This window comes from Rhipicephalus sanguineus, chromosome 4 (genome assembly GCF_013339695.2).
Source record: "Rhipicephalus sanguineus isolate Rsan-2018 chromosome 4, BIME_Rsan_1.4, whole genome shotgun sequence".
Lineage (NCBI taxonomy): Eukaryota > Metazoa > Arthropoda > Arachnida > Ixodida > Ixodidae > Rhipicephalus > Rhipicephalus sanguineus.
In genome coordinates, this window is record NC_051179.1 from 118,559,335 (window position 1) to 118,577,047 (window position 17,713).

General features: G+C 49.4%; 1 protein-coding gene across 2 annotated transcripts in view; it reads left to right on the forward strand.

Moving 5' to 3' along the window:
- The window catches only part of LOC119390618 (venom metalloproteinase antarease-like TtrivMP_A), a 102,996-nt gene extending 85,728 nt beyond the window's left edge, over positions 1-17,268 (forward strand). For both annotated transcript variants that reach the window (XM_037658223.1, XM_049414880.1), the window contains exons 13-14: positions 13,648-13,758; positions 17,162-17,268. In XM_037658223.1, the coding sequence (XP_037514151.1) occupies positions 13,648-13,758; positions 17,162-17,206 (156 nt within the window). In that variant the 3' untranslated portion in view covers positions 17,207-17,268. The remainder of the gene's footprint in view (positions 1-13,647; positions 13,759-17,161) is intronic.
- The last annotated feature ends 445 nt before the right edge of the window (positions 17,269-17,713 follow it).

The following is a 17,713-nucleotide window of genomic DNA, read 5'->3' on the forward strand; positions in this document are numbered from 1 at the left end:
CGCTCCGCACCTAAGTATCGCAATTATGATAGGTCCAGCGCATTGGTTATTAGCTTAAAGGGGTACTGACCCAAAAATTTTGGCGTCGCGTTTCTTTGCTGCAATGTGTTGCTGGGGGCCTGTTAGTCATAACAAGGCACATCGTTTGCTGCAGCGCGTGACAGATAATTAATTAAAGGCTCCTCATTACCGACCAGTGTCAGTTTCGGTTTCAAAAACGACAAGCCTCCGGGTGCAACTGTCACCACCTATCGGGCGCAGCGCACGATAGCGTCAGCACACAGAACTGTGACGCACTTCCGCACGGTTCGCGAGCAGCCGCCGAGAAGTAGGCTGCTGGAGCAAATGCCAGAAAAATAACATGGCGGCTATGTGGGCATCATATCTTGTTGCAGCGTGGTCACGTGAGGGAAGCAGGCGGTCCCCAAGGGTCCCCTTTGAGGGTGTCAGTAGCACGAGGATGCCGACCGCTCACGCAAACTTCAAAATTAATTTAAAATAACTTTCAAGCTATATTCGCTGTTGGTATTTTGCAGAGGATATACGCTTGTTCACCGGAATCGATCCCGCAACCTATCTCGGCCGCGAAATATCGTGTCAGTACCTCTTTAAAGTAACAGAGAGCTGAGCTAGTCCCCGTCTCAGTGGTGGCGTGTGCTAGATAAAAATGATTATGAATGTGTTAGCATGCCTCAGAGAGGGAGCGACCGCACGCCTCGCTATAACCTGCGCACCGGGAGATGGACATCTCGAAGAGTGCGCAGACAGGGATCAGGGCGATTCCGGCCTGCGCACAAGATACAAGATGCAGCGAACTAACCAAAGCGTTCTGCTTGGCCCGGACGTGTTACTTTCTACCCATGTAGAGCTCAAGCAGCTACATGGAACGATATGCGAACTAACATTTATCCGAATCCATTGCCTGCTGCGTGGCGATGAAACGGCATCCGGGGCCTAGTTCTCCTTGCGCCCGCTCTGGCGCCACCACACTGGTACAGCTGTTCATGGAGAAGCGCTTCGACAGCCGCGTTTGTACGCCGGACACTTACTCCAATCAGGCCATAGATAACGCGTTTTATAGTTGCACATTACAGGTTGAATATTGAAGTCGTTATTAGAACTTCCGATTACCCCACATATGTGAACAGTTTCCCCTAGGAGTATCAGTGTTTTGTATAGTGGGCTTCAATACTCTCCATGAATGCTGCCCGTTTGACTCACCTGAAATGAAAAGTGTCACTCAATCACTGATCCCGTTAATGGGCAGGCAGTCGCCGGGCAGATTCCAAGGGCTGACTTATCGGCCCACCGAAATGCACCACGAAAGCACACAAAATTTAAATGTAGGTCCCGTTAGTGCGCCAACAAATGCCGGTTGTGTTCCAAAGCAAGAGTTAGGGCCAAGAGTTGACAACACAAACAAAATGTATTCTCAGTTAAGGCAAACATCTACACTCGCAAACATCCACACTCGGCAGTTATCAATTACAACTCACAACTTCGCTGAGATGGTGTTTAAAACAACGGGAACAAACTTACCGTGCTACAAATGCACTCTCATCAATTAGAAACTGTCCAAGAACACTTAAAGGCCTTGAATATTCGCCAAACGTGTGCAGCCCACAATTCTTCGAACGTTCCTGGAATATTTCTCTTCCAGGAAACACTCAAATGAACTCCAGCTCTGGTCAGCGTCATTCGGCGACACTCTTCTAAACAGTGCTCCCACGGTGTCATCACTCGATCATCCAAGATCGACTGACCTCACTACACGACTCACACGAACAACATAACCAACATAACTTCGCCGACTTCACCATACCGTCCTACCCTCCGTCGTCTCTCGTTTGGATCCTTCCCGGTTTCGCTAACATTCCAAGTGATTGTTCGGCTCGTAGCACGTAGCGCAGCGACAGCTAGGGGAAAGGGATTCGTCTCGCCGGTTCGTCTGCGGAATCGGTCGGTTCCACTTTGATTTCTTGAATTCTCCCGATCTACGCGGGTGTTAGGCTGTCGCGACCGCGACGGCGTCTTCGGTGGAGAGGGTAGGGGCTCGCCCTGGGCGCCTTTTGATGCTTGTCTTTTTGTTTTCGTTGCGCGCACCCGTCGGGGGTAACAGTCGGCGCAGTGGCTTGATGTTGTCGTCAGGATGCGGCGGCGCGCTCCTGTTTTAGCGCTCGTTTGTGACAGAAAGAAGTGCTCTGTTACGAATTTTACGCTTCCCGACACTGTAGATCGCATGGAATTTGTGGTACTTCACAGTAGCGTCTTTTCACACGTTCGAGTTGCACAGAGGCACACAACAGCTTCGCGTCATCACACCGCTATAAAAAACCGTCTGCCACACACGCGCACACCAAAAACCGCACTCAGGCGCAGGAAACATGAGGCAAGCTGCACGCACACGCGGTCACACACAACAAAGACACAAAAAAGCACACGGACACGCATAAATCCTCAGGCGACCACTTAGTAACACGAACCGGCGTCCGCCTTGAGTACCGTACCAGTGGCGCCCTCACCCAAAACACCTGCCGCTCAGTCGACCCGCGCTCGCCCATTGACGGCGACGCGACGCAGCAGGCTGCACCTGTTTTTTTTTTATGTAGCGGCCGTGCCATTGCTATACCACCGAATCTACCCTGAGATCTATTACAACATATCTGTACGTTCTGCAAGACAGACGCAGCTACGCTGAAGCAAATGCTCGGGGAATGGGAGGCTAGTGCCGAAAGAATTAATCCCGACGATCTGTCAGCGCAGTAAGAAGGCGCCCTGCGCAGCTCGAAGCTCGTTGACCAACTCTGGGTAGTCCAGCAGGCCCATGAAGCGGCGGACAGCGAAGGCGTTGCCGGCCCGTCATGAAAGACCTGAGCCCGGGTCGTTAATCTGCAGGACAATCAATACAATTTTTCCATCCACCCATCAATGTCACCGCGCTAGAGTGAGGCACATGCACCTAACGTGCATCCCTGCAAGAGTAAATCAATGGGCCCCCTATTATATGTAATGTAAATGTTTATGTAATAGGTAAATGACCAGCCACTTGCAGTTGCTTGCTGAAGTCGTACGTTCGCTGGCAAATGTGTTATATACCAAGCAGTAACAAACACTACTGACCGGCCTACGCGGCAGAGCAGCGTAAATACTATCTAGCTTGCTGCGATCTTTGGGAAATCGTAAGCAATCCCACTAAATGTAAAGCAATGTCGTTCGCACGTTCTGGTAACCATCTCCTCCTTCCGTACAAGATTACCAACACTCGCATAAGAATGTTGGCACTTTTAAACAACTCGGTGTCACTATTTCTCAAAATCCTAACTGCCTTCCACCTTTGTCCAACATCATCCCACCAAGTAATAAAATCCTACGCTTCCTGGCCTCCACACACGTCATCTACGAAACTCCCATTCTCATGTTAAACCCATGGTCTACACGTTTTACCCAAAACTTGAATTTTGGAACCTTTGAAATCTGAAACCCTTATCAAATTTGCCTAACTAATGCACTCGACATATTGAAGAAACTTGGCGTAATTTGACATTCCCTCATTCACGCACACATTCACACATGCACGCAAGAACACACCGCGCGAAGAGCGAGCAGGGTCTGTTCTTGCGTGCATGCATGTGTGAATGTGTGCGTGGATGAAGGAACGTAATGTTGCGCCAAGTTTTTTCAATATTGTTACGGGGAGACGACAGACGAAGGCTGTATTTAGTATTCACACAACCGCAGTGATCGGGGTAACAACCAAGATGGCGGAACAGCAACGAACTCCGTCCTCCTCTTCTTCGTCCTCTAGGTAAGCGGCACATAACATTACCCTCCGGCGGTGAAAGCACCGACTCGGTGCATCCGGACAAAGACGGTCGCGAGAATGGTCACCATACAGAGGCATCGGTGGGTTCCGGTACGTCATAGGGCTTCAGACGGACAACGTGAACAATATCGGTGCGGGGCTGAGTCGACGAGGACGAAGACAATGGCTCTATTTCATACGTCACGTCAGTCACTTGGCGGCATACACGGTATGGTCCGGTGTACGGGAAGAGTAGCTTTTGAGAAAGCCCAACACGGCGTGCTGGGGACCAGAGGAGGTGGATCACGGGTTCACGGGTTCTTAACTTGCCTAATAGCAAGTTCTAATAATCCACTCGAGATCGTGCAGAAACGCGCCACTAGGTTCATTCACTCATCGCGTTCATAGAGCATAAGCATATCTTCATTAAAGGCCGAAGCAGGTCTGCTCCCCCCCCCCTCCCCCCACTTTTATCCTGTTGCTGTCGCATGGTTTTTCTATAAATATTTCACAAAATATATCAGTTCTCTAATCAGCACACGGCATCTTACCGCCACCTCCTATATATTTTCATACAGGACATACCCTACGTGTTGTTGGCCGCCGAAAACTATAATCACACCTATACGTGTTCTCTTTTGCCGCGCACCTTTGCAGAATGGCACGACCTTCCCTACGACATTGTTGCCATCACTAACTTGTGACGACCCGGACCAAGCTTCGTGAGCCGGCAAATCCTCCCATAATAACGTAGAAGTTACTCGAGGAACGAAGCAAAGTCAGGCACAGGAGTGACGACTTGCGACGAGACAACGTTCGGCCAGGATTCCGGCCTGTACGAGGCCTGTAGGAGGCAGTACAGGCCTCGTACAGGCTGGCATGTACAAGGCAGTTGATCCGAGTTCCAAGAAAAGAGTCAGCGTGCTGACGACCCCTGGTGCATCGAACTCGACAGACGAGTCCCTGAGGTCGCACGCCAGCCTGGCCTCAGGATTGGCCAAGACAGCCTTTACGTCTGATCTCCCCTTCATCCTTGCCCACTTTGGGCGACGAATGGCGTGGGAACCGAGGAATGTTAAGCAAGCCGCAGAATTGCTTAACATTCATCGTATGTATCCTCGTATGTCGTATACAATTGCCTTAGTGTAGGTATCTGTGAAGGTATTCAGGGACAGCATTAGCTTTGCTTGTTATAAAATCGATGTGGTGGTTGCTCGATGCGCTATGGGCTATATGAGCCCTGAAATATTTGAAATTTGTACGCTCTCCAACGGAGTGGTACGAAATAAATAGACAGCATAAGCTTCATTTGCCCGGTAGAGTCGTATTCATCTACATTTCGAAGCTCGTTAAGAAGAACATCTCTAACCTTCGCCTTGCCAACGCCCTTAAGTAGTCTTACCCCCACAGTTTCCATCACAGTTTTGCACAACAGGTGGAGCATCTGGCAAAAGCCAGATATCCAGCACTTCCACGCTTTTCAGTGCCAGAAAAGCTCCTTAATGTCGTTCAACGAGGGGACAGGCCTGAAAAGTGTGACAGTTCCGAAAAGAGCCGGCCACTCATTCTACCTTACGTGTACGGCATTTCGCACACGTTAAAGATTGGCCAGGCCGTCAGCGATCAGGTGGTTTTCTCGGCACCTCAAAAAATACAGCGACTATGCAGGCGAGTAAACGCACCCTGCTGGAACTCTGCATCATTCTCTGTTGCGCACCGGTCACTCTGCGCCCCCTGAACAGTAGGGTCGTCCTTTCGATCCTACTGACGTGTGGAAAGACCTGTGTCGCCCAGACCGGCAGGTGTGTTAATGAGTGCCAGCGCGAGCGACGATATCACTGCTTGGCTGTAGGATAATAGTGCACACGTTCTAAGAGTGACTTGACTGTCGATGTATTGATTAGGCTGCCTTTATCATTTTTCGCACATCTATATTTTGCTCTTCTTTTAATAAAGATCAGTTGGAAGTCAGCGCTCTTCTTCTACTCTCTCTTTTAAATGCGAATGCATTTCATAGTCGAGCTATGTCAGGCGCCGTGCGGCATCCGCGATCTCTCCGCTCCCACCCCCTCTCCCATAGCAACAACTGCGAGCGCGCGCGTTCCTCCTCGCCCCTAGCAACCAGAGCAGGTGGTGCGGGCGGATAAGCGGAGAGTGAGTGGAGAGGAGGAGCGCGCTCGGGCGCGTGAGGGCGCTCGAGCGGAGCTCTCGCGTGCACATTCTCTCAGGGTTGCCAATGGTGGCTACTTTTCGCCAAATTGGCGAATTTGAGAGGCCCGTGGCGACCTAAAATTATGAATGGCGACATGGCGAATTTTTGGCGATTTTCGGCTTAGGTCTCCACCGAGTTTTGATTCCTAAGCTCAGTGTCTTCCCAACGAATGAGCGGCAACATTCTCAGTATTTTTCTTGGTTTTGAACCCACGAGTAGAATGTGCACATTACGCGTCATTCGGTATGTCCGTCCTGTAACTCGTGTGTACCTCCTCAATTCATCTAGAGAGATAATAAAACGTTTATTTGATGTTCTGTGAAAATAAGATCAGTGAGTGGGATCCTTAGTTCGGGATGCCATCTAGATGCAGGAGGTACTGGAACGTCCCCCAGCGACATTCTAGCAAAATGTAAGTCTGCGGACTGCCTTGCAAACCGCGATGGGGCAGTGATTGACTATAGGTTTATGGCTTTAGGTGCTTTAAGCTTCTCTAAAGTTTCGCATCTGAAGGGGCAAGACGACGGGTTGGCCGCGTGTTCCGACCATTTGTTCCGCCAAAGCTCCAACTCCTCTGAATAGCTTGGCGACTTATTCACTGTTGCAGTACCCCCAGTTCAGCTCGCAAAGACTGTTTTGGAATAGCGAAGAGAGGCGGATATGCGGCTATTTCTGCAATAAAAATTATTTATTGAGGCATTTTTCACTGTTCTCGGTGAGCGTGTGCAATAAAAACAATAAAAACGTAACTATAAGAAAGGGTCGGTGATGTCCGGTATCATATTAGTTCACACTGAAAAGGTGTAAGACTCACTAATGATCGGTTCCTGTAAGAATTCTGTCGTGTTACCTTCAATAAACCTTTTAATCCTTTTAATTCATATAAGGGTACGTAAAGCTGTCTACAAATAATGCTTTCACGGTTTTCGCCCAAGGTTTATACCACACTTTTAGCTTTGAAACGAGAGGACAGGGATGGAAGGATATCATGAGCGTTTCGTTCATTCACCCTTGCGCCACCACGCACATCTTGCGGCTAGTCGGAGAAGCAGCACCATGCACTCCCATGGTGAAGCGGGCGATATGACTGGCATCGAGAAAGGTCAATATAATTTAAGGGCCTTGGATGGTACTGTATTCTACGGGGCTATACGTGAGTGGAAATTCTTATTACTGGGTATGCCGCACATATCTAGAATGGCTACTTTTTTCGCGAAATTTGTAAAAAAAATGGCGACTTTTGGCGACTTTTTGCTCGTAGTTTGGCGACATTTACTCGAAAGTCAGTGGCAACCCTGCATTCTCTAAAAGTTTTCACCTGAGGTAGTGCAGACACTTTTTTTAAAAGCGGAGCTCTTTAATCTTTTCGTTAGGCTGCGTGGCGTGAAACTGGACCCAGCTTGCCTTTGCCACTTTAATCTCTGTGGCCCTGTGCGTGGTATAATCAGCGATTAACTATTTGTTATATTCTAATACCCATGCGACGGCCCTGTGCGGTAATAATAGGAACTACGACGTAATATCGTTCTCACTGAACCAACATTACGGGACAAACTGCGATCATGGGCATCGGCAGGCGGGTGTGCAACAAGGCGGCACTTGCGCACCTGTTCGCAGGACGAAAACAGCGGCGGTGATGCGATCTCCGTTGACGGCCTCGACCGCGCATTCAACAACGTGGTCTGCGTCGTACACCGCCTCGCCCTCGGTGAGGCACCGCTACCTTTCACAAGCTTTATCTACATATTTGTAGATGCTGGAGAACGGCACGCTTACTGAGATATCGAAAGCACCACCCAAACTAATAAGTATCGTACGGCGGAAACAAGATAACGAGCGAGAACACTCACACATAGTTTCACTTTCTTACCAGCAATGCGGTCGGTGACATCGGCGCACTCGTCGGCCATCCGGGGGGTTTCTTGGCCCTGTCGATTAGGCCGCAAGTAAAACAAGTTCAAGATTACACCCGAAAACATTCGTTGCGGGCGTTAGTTGACCGTCGCGAGGCTGTTCGTTCGACAAAGTTCCCGCCTGAAGCAGGCGATCCGCATACAAGAGCAGCGGCTGCTGCAGCGCGGTTGAGAGCGGAGTCCCCGCTCTGACGTCGCACGCGAGAGGGCGCCACTCCAAGATCTCGAGGCCAATATAAATGGAGCGGAGCGCGCGCTCTACTCTCTCGACCCGTTCGCCGGCTTTCGCTGACGCAAGATGGCTGACGTGGAAGACAAGGCTGCGAAACGAAGAGTGCGTGATGCCCAACGCAAGCGCCTGAAGCGAGCTGCCGACGCCGAACTCCGTGCTCGGGAAGCTGCTGTGAAACGCCAACGCCGAGCCGAAGACCACGAAATACGTGTTCGACATGCTGCCAAGCAACGTCAACGACGAGCCGAGAACTCGGAATTGCGTGCTAGCGAAGCGGCTGCGAAACGTCAGCGCCGAGCCGCCGATCCTGAGGTGAAGCGGCGCCAGGCCGAGACCAAGCGGCAGCGGCGCCGGGCCTATCCCGCTGCCGCCCGCGCTCTCGATCGCGGCACGCAAGCGGCGGCGCGCATTCGCATTTCCTCACGATTCCCTTCGGGGAGGTGGGGTGAATTTTTTTTCTATGTTCGCGCGCTGTGATATACGCCATCTTCTTCGACCAGCCTACAAAACATCCTAAAAATATGATTGCAAAGAAGATTGTTAGCAGCTGTCCAATTTTGCCCGCTGATCTGTGGTTTGAACGTTTAACAAACAATGACGACCTTACGTTAACTTCACGAATAAGCCTGACTGTTAGAGCACGGTCGTGCACCAGCAAGTTACACCGTTTACGCATCGGAAAGAGAAATATTTCGGACATTTCTCAGCATTTGACAGTAGGAAATTAGCTTCCACCTCTTATTAGATCATATTGTCACAAGGCAGTAGTGGGTCAGCGGCACAAGGTACTAGAGAGTTTTAGTTTAGCGCACGCAACGGGTGAGACAGCAAGACTGCGCATGCGCTGAACCTAAGAGAGATGCGTGCGTTTGCGCGCGCAAGAGATGCGCACGCTAGATCTCGGCGCTTACGTTGCGCCCGCTACGGCCGTTGCGTACCTTACGGGCGCTTCTCTCGCGAGATCTCGACCGGTCAAGACAAGCAAAATGGCTGCGCCCGACAGCAGCACAAGCGGCACGGCGGTCATGGCAGCGAATAAATCCCGCGTCCATTTCGGAATGGCCCTCGATTTGGAGCTCCTTGCCTACGTGAGTAGCTTGAATCTGTTCGCGAACCAAGTGCAGTGGACATTGAGCACTGCAAAGGTGCAGGAGATATTCGATGTCGTCGAGACTGCAGTCGCCCTTCAAAAGCCACCGCTCTCGGTTTGTGAGCATCAAATCGTCTATCTCTTCCGATGAAAGAGTGGCCAAAAGGCGCTGATTCGAAAGGATGCTGGAAGGCATTTTTCCTTCCTCGCTGCTGCTCGCCTCGTAGAAGTCGTACCAACCGTCACCGTTCACCACAGATCACCTCAACAAACGTTGCGCCATCGTAAAATCTTGCCTTGTCTCGTCCCTTGACTGGTGTCAACTATGATCGGCTATTGTAGTTTATTTCTTAGCGACTAGATGGCGCAGAAAAACACGCCGAGACGAAGGTGCTGACGCCTAGACGCACTCCACGTTTGGGTTGTTGCGTACGGTAAACTAAAAAGGTAGGAGACAGCCTCAACTCTAACGTACGCAGCGCGCAGGCCGTTACGTACGTACAGGTTTGCGCGCGCTAAACTAAAACTCTCTAATAGTGGGATCCTCTCTGAGAAGAGTAACAACGACGAAGTGCTGGAGGGACAGGCTCCGGACCATCATTGCCTCAGCCATTATTTCTGCTTGTACATATCTGTAAATATACGTTTTCTTGTAACATTATTGGTGGAGGTGCGGGGTACGCCTGCCTGCATTTCCTAGGAAAACCAACACGGAACTTCGGAGCGGTCGCCGCCTGCACACTGCAAAGACTGAACGCGGATCGCCGGCGCAGCAGCAGCTGCAGCCCCATGTGGTTCTCCTGCCTCCTCAAGACCCAGGAACCTTTTCGGGCACTGACAAAGACAAGGTGAATGTGCAAGATTGGGGCGCAATGTACGAGCGCGTCAGCTAGTATTACAGGTAGGACCCCACGTTGGTGCTCGCCAACGTGGTCTTCTACCTCAGGGAGACGGCACTCGTTTGGTACGAGACGTACGAGTCTGAATTAAACAGCTGGGTCGCCTGCATGTCGAAGCTCATCGAGTTGGTCAGCATGCCATTTGGTGGACAGCAGCCCGCAAGAAAAGATCTGGAATCCCGCGTTCAGACGTCGACGGAGTCTTACGTTTGCTACATCCAGGATGTACTGGGTCTTCCCCCCAGTACATCCTGGATGACGTGAACATGACCGAGGCTGACAAGATTGCGCATATCTTGAAGGGGATTGCCGACGACGCGTTCAATCTACTAATCGTGAAGTATTGCACTACCGTGGACGCCGTGGTCAAGGAATGTCAGCGTTTTGAGCAGGCCAAGAGTTTGTCGCATCAGTCGCCAGTTCGTACAACTACCTAATACTGCAGCCACGTCGACCTGCGAAGACCCCCCAATGTTCACGCAAGATACGTCGTCAGAAAATGTCGCCCGCATCGTCCGCGTGAACTGAAAGCATTGGTTCCTGCAGACGTTCCACAGGCTAACACATCCACTGTATCTCTCATACAAGCAGTCGTACGCCAATAGATTGCGAATCTCGGCATAGCACCTGTTTGCTCTATCCGCACTCCCGAGAATAATCCTGCCGTCGTAAACCAGATTCCACTGTACCCTTCACGCTACCGAAACCCTGCTGACTGGAGGACGACTGATGATCGGCCAATCTGCTTTCACTGCTCTCGCGTAGGACACATTGCGCGCCACTGTCGCAATCGGTGGTCGTCGACTTCCTCCTGGAACACCGGGACATGGCGTCGATTTGAAGGCAACTCGCGCAGGTTTTCTCCTCCTTCCGATCTCCAGGATGTCAACGTTCCACGCAGAAGTTTCAGCCGATCCTCGTAACTCCAAGGCCGTCGATCTCTGTCGCCGCTTGTTCGTCGATCAACGTCCCCTACACGGCCTGGCCCCTCGGCCTCGGGAAACTAGCCCATGCAGCTTCCGGAGGTGACGCTGCAACAACGACCCGGTCTTCAAATCCTCTGTTGACGATTCGTACGTGCCGAAACAGTTTAGAAATCTTGGTGGATAACGTTACCGTCATAGCCCTAATAGACACTAGTGCACAGATTTCAGGGATGAGTGTTGCTCTCCGGAAAAAATAGCGCAAATTTCTCACGCCTTCTGTTCAGTGTGCAGTAAAGTTGCCGATGGGAGCACATGTACAGTTCTTGGTATGTGCACCTCTAGCGTGTGTATTGCTGGCCGTCAGACCATCGCATTGTTCATCGTGCTTGCGCAGGGCCCACATGACGCGATCCTCGGTCTCGACTTTATTTCGACGCACTTCGCTCTTATCGACTGCTCGATGGGCTTTCTTCAGCTGGAACTCCCTCTAGACGCCTACGTTGACCATGACGCTCCCAGTCGCTTATTTGCCATGGAGTTTGTGCATCTTCCGCCTCAAGCCGCGACGTACGTCCAGCTAATCCTTGATCCACCTGTGCGCGATGGTGAATATGTTGTTTCACCGATTACCGACGTCGTCTTGAAGCATTCTGTTGCCCTACCGCACACTGTGGTCACAGTATGATGCAACCAGGCTTGTTTACCTCTTTTGAACTTCGGTGTGCTGCCTGCAGGTATTGCGCTGGGCGTCGTGTCGTCACTGAAAGAATGCCATATCTCTCAGTTATCAGCAGATGTTCCTAGTCACCATGCCAACTCGCTCACTGCATTCGACCTTGCACGCATTGACATTGAGAAAATGATAGCGCCCGATCTTCCGCCCACTGAAGCACAAGATCTGCGTGGTCTCTTGACATCCTATGCCAACATATTCGATCTTGACAACCGCCCTTCAGGCCAGACATCGGTTGTGACCCACCACGTCAACACCGGCGATGCCAACCCAATTCACCGGCGCCCTTACTATGTGTCCACTGCCGAACGCGCTGTCATCCAGAAAGAAGTCAAAAAGATGCTCGCCAAAGGTGTCGTCGAACAATCGGCTAGTCCGTGGGCATCTCCTGTCGTGCTTGTAAAGAAGAAGGACATTACATGGTGATTTTGCGTTGACTACAGGCACCTCAACAAGGTCACTAAGAAGGACGTTTACCCCTTGCCACGCATAGATGACGCACTCGAGTGCCTTCATGGCGCCAAGTTTTTCTCATCCATTCACCTTCAATCTGGTTATTGGCAGATCGCTGTTGATCCGCAAGACCGAGAAAAAACCGCATTTGTAACCCCAAATGACCTGTACCAATTCAAGGTCATGCCGTTTGAGCTTTGCAATGCTCCCGCCACCTTTGAGCGGATGATTGATTCCCTTCTACGCGGCTACAAGTGGTCAACATGCTTTTGCTACCTGGATAATGTCATCGTTTTTTCACCAACATTCGCAAGCCATCTTGAGCGGCTCTCCACTATTCTCGAGGCATTCCGCAACGCTGATCTGCAGTTGAACTCCTCCAAATGCCGTTTTGGCCGCCGTGAAATAACTGTACTGGGTCACCTCGTTAACGCAGCTGGCGTCCAGCCTGATCCCGACAAAATTCGCGCAGTGACACAATTTTCCGTACCCTGTTCGGCTAAAGATGTCCGCAGATTTCTGGGGTTGTGTTCGTATTTTCGCCGCTTCATCCGGAATTTTGCTGATATTGCGCGTCCTCTCACAGAACTACTAAAGAAAGACGTCAGTTTTACTTGGGGTTCGCCTCAAGCTGTTGCAGTTTCGGCGCTCGTTACTGCCCTCACAACTACTCCAGTGTAGGCCCAATTTGATCCCACAGAGGTTCGCACCGACGCAGGTGGCCATGTGATTGGTGCTGTTCTCGCTCAGCGTCAACACGGACGGGGCTGCGTCATCGCCTACGCCAGCCGACTGTTGTCCTCGGCGGAGAAGAACCATTCAATCACCGTAAGAGAGTGCCTTGCTCTAGTTTGGGCAGTTGCTAAGTTTCGCCCATACCTGTACGGCCGCAGCTTTACTGTTGTAACTGACCATCACGCCCTCTGCTGGCTCTCTTCGCTCAATGATCCCGCGGGCCGCCTCGGTCGTTGGTCTCTCCGCCTTCAAGAATACACCTTCGCGGTGGTTTGCATACGATGCTCAAACAGGCCAATGTTCGTGAATATGGGTATATGGCATGGTCATTAGGCTAAATAGCATCGTTTGTAGAAAGAAGGGGGAACGATTTCTAGATGACTTTGAAAATTAATTGTAAACACCAGGGCGCGCGTGCTGCGCTATGTTTCGCTCGCGTGTTCACGGAAGTCTCGACTACCGGTCCGCAGCGTTTTCTGACGATGCTGAAAAAGTGTTGCAGGGCCTTGTTAAAGTACTGAACTCTTGGAAATGAGCGCCTCGCTGTTGTACAGTAGCAGATAAAACGCGTTTGTCTGCACAATTGATGTGTAGTTTAAACATTCTAAAATGAACAAGAAAATCAATCAGACGATCTTTTGTCTTATTCCAGATAGATTACCTTAGCCAGCAGTGCAAGATGAAGTGCTGCATGAAAGACTCTTTCGGAGACAAGTGCTACACAGTAAATATACTAGAAGGAATGGGGTGCACCAAAGGAAAGGTGAGAATTGAACTTTTTTTCACGGAGCAGTCGAAATGTTTGCTTTCGTCTCCATTCAATGAATATACGCAATTTCGCAGGCAATGGCATTTTATTCAAATTTTTTCCACAAACAACAATTTTTGTTGGTGACGCAATTTAGCGATAGCATTATTATTATTATTTGTAAATAACAAGCGTCCTTTGGGAATTTCGACAGACGTATTGAACGAAATCAATGTCAGCTTCTCAGTAGGGATGAAGCTTCATTACTGGAAGCAATTTTGTTTCACATCTTGCTCGTTTTGTGCTCCTGCTTCCTAGCTTTCGTTCCTCTGCACAGCTGTCCTCGCAGCTCACGAAATTGTGAAAGTAACCATACGATGGAGTTGTACTTCATACCACGGAGCACCACCTTTGATTTGGCGTGAAATATGTGTAATTGTATCGGATTGACATTTACACTGGAGAAATGGTACAAAGGAACCCACTGCCCAATTGTCCCCGCGCCCATTTTCTTGGCTACAAATTTTCTTGTAGTTGCGGGTCGGTAACCGTGGGAAAATGCATGCTATCGCTGTGCAGTACGTGTGTCATATTTCAATAATCGTTAATCCACAGGCATTGAAGCCAAGAAAGTCACATGAGTCGTTATTTGTGCGTACTGACTTACGTGTCGAAAATATTAGGCGAAGGGAAATTAAAAAAAAAAAAAAGTCACAGTTTCGCCGCAACGTTCAAGCAATGAATGCGATAGCAACAAAGTGGAATGCAACGCGAAGAACGGAAAACAGCTCGAAATTGCCAGCGCATCACTCAAGCGCAAAAAACACACGAAAAGAACACACAAAGGACGAGCGCGAACTATCCTGCGTCACAGCCTGATACTTGAAGCGCACTGCTGAAACATAAAGCAGGACGCACAAAACGAACGAACAGGTACACACAGGACGAGCGCGAACGAAATGTCGCAGTTGTTACTTATTTCTGTTTGAACAGCGTGCTCCTTTCGCAAACGCGGCCGCTGCAGCGAGCGAAGTCACCTTCGTTGCGCTCATCGCGCCATCTCGCTGGCAATGAAGGAACGCTTATAAGCGCCTGCCGTCTCTGAGTCCGGCCAGCGGTAAAGGGTGTGTATATAACGCTCGCCGTTACCTTCCTAGAGGTTCGGCGGTTCCTGGCGTAGTGGCTAGCGCCACGGGCTTCCGAGCGAGAGGTCGGTGGTTCGACTCCGCGCTTCGGAAGTGTTGTTCTGAATTATTTTTCTCTGGGACTTATATATATATATATATATATATATATATATATATACTTATACATATACGGTGAATGACGGCGGCGGCGACGGGGACGGACAAAAACCAGCCGAGGCTGTCCATATAATTGCTATAGCAATAAAAGGACAGAAAGCAACTTCGAACTAATGCCGATCGAACCCAGAACGTTCACATTACGCGTGCGATGCCCTTTCAATACTGCTAAGATGGCGGCCGTAACCGCGTCTACTTTCTCGGGTGTTTCAATATGTGTAACCCTGGAACTGTTGGCAATTGTCAGTGGAATTAGCCAGCGCCACTTGTAACTGTGACTGTCACATTTGGCGCTCTTACATTTTTTTTACCCGATGGCGTCACTTGGCACGTAATTATCTAAACGCGATAAACATATCGTAATCAGGAAAATCGCTATGAATGGAATGTGGGGAATGGATCGAGGGGCCTGTAGCAATGAACAGATAACGAAGGCAAGAAAATGAACACACGCGCAATTTATAGTTCCTAAGCGAAAAGTACCGATAACGCGATAAATCAATATTTAGAAAAAAAACGACATGCCGCCACCGTTCACTGATCCGACAAGCCTCTCTTTGCGCATAGTTCCATAACTTTTCTCTATTACTCTGTGAAAAGGAAAGGTGGATAGTCCGTAGAACATGTACTAAAAACAAAGCCGTCACGGCATAACTTTACAGAGATTGGCATAATTCGAACACACTCTAAATTTAAAACAGGAAAAATATATGCAGCGTGCCCATGAGAAGGTAAAAAAAAACTGGCTCATATATATATATATATATATATATATATATATATATATATATATATATATATATATATATATATATATATATATATAGACGATGTGTATATCTATATCTATATATATATATATACGATGTATATATATATATACGATCACGGCTCGTACGAATATCGGGGTGATATGAATTTTTCTGTGGCTCCGGCCACAGCCCATTAACCTGCGATGTATTCGAGTACGGTCGTTGTGAACCGATTTTCACCCCGCGACGTTTGATACGAACGTACGCTAGCGCACAGTGTACGAACAGGTGCTGCCCGCGCTGTTGCGGAAGACGCGGCCGTCGCGGCGGGTGCGGGCATGCGCGCTGCGCGACCGTCAAAGGTGCATCGTTGCCTCCGAGAGTGTGCGCGCGAATCTTGGAGGCCTTTATGCGCCTTCGCGTTTAGATTACAGATGGCGTTGACGTCGCGTTTCTTTCTTTTTTTTCCCAAAGCGCTGATGCGTGCTGCTGTGCTCGAGGCAGTAGCGTCTTTGTGCTGTATTAACACGTGCCTGCCACGTCGATGCAAGCCATATCCTCGCAATCAGGCGTTCTATGAAACAAGACTGAAACTTGGGCTTCGGGTCCATCATGAAGTCCCATGAAAGGTGGACGAAGACCCGGAGACGAAGCGGACGGTCTTGGCGAAGGAGCTATGCCTCGCAACGTACGCGCACACCTGCCAACTCTATGATTTGCACGGTAGACTCCCGAATTTTGAGCAAACCTCCCGATTGTGCGGGAACGGCCGCAAATCTCCCGAAAAACATCCCCAACACCACCGTGATAAGAAAGTAACAGCAACAAAAGACAGGGATTATAATTTTTTTTCCTTCATCCATCTCGTGCAAAGCGCTTCCTAAAGTTGCTTTCGCCGCTGTACTTTGGTATTATGCAGGAAAGCGTAGTAAGATTAGGAAGCAACTACTAGCGGTCACGGGTCACAACACATCTGGTTCATTAATTACACACGCGCTCACGCACTGTATATTTACGGGTACAAGTACGATCGTTGACGTCTAAGAACTTTACTGGCAATCATTTAGAGCTGTTCATAACGTCTGTGCGGCCCAGAGAAACACTAAATCAAAACGTATGCCAACTTTCTTTTGTCGCGTACTAACTTTACATGTTTTCTGGTGATACGAATTTCGGATGATACGAATATTTTTTGCAACCGCGCGAGATTCGTATCACCGAGGTTTTGCTGTATTTATTTGCAAGTTACCTGTGGCTTGATAAGGAGGGCTTAATAACTAAGGAGCGTTAGCGCAACAAAACAAAAATGCAAGTAATGAAATACATTTCTATACATCACTAGTGTACCCTCTTGTGTTTCAGACGTGTAGAAGGGGAACCTGTGGAAACTATAAATGGCCGTTGTAAAGGATACGAATACTATCCAGACTCCTTGCCAACTAAATAAAAAAGTTTCAGTTTCTCGTCTATTGCTGTCGTTTTGGGGGGGAGGGGGGTTTGCCAGCTCGTGACTGAAAAGTTTACACCGTCTATGGTGGCATAACGCAAATGGCATTGAACCGCTAAAAATGAGGGTGCCGTTGTGATTCGAAGCTATGGTGGCAGCATTTCGCCGTGCCTGAAGTACAAAGACACCCGTGCGCCTTGAATTAGCTGCACACTAAAGTGCCCCGAACGCGCAGCATTATTTCTTAGTGAAACAGCGGGTCACGTGTTTCATAATCGTCTCGCGGTGGAGATTGATTTTCTTCGCGCAGAAACGCTGACAGCATGCGGTAAGATTACTGATCCTAAAACAACAATATGATTATGAGTAATACCCTACTAGCTTTGACTACTCATTATAACGCGCTCCTGAATCTGAGTATACGGGCGGTTTCGTCATATTCAAACTGTGGTCGCTGCAATTGAGAA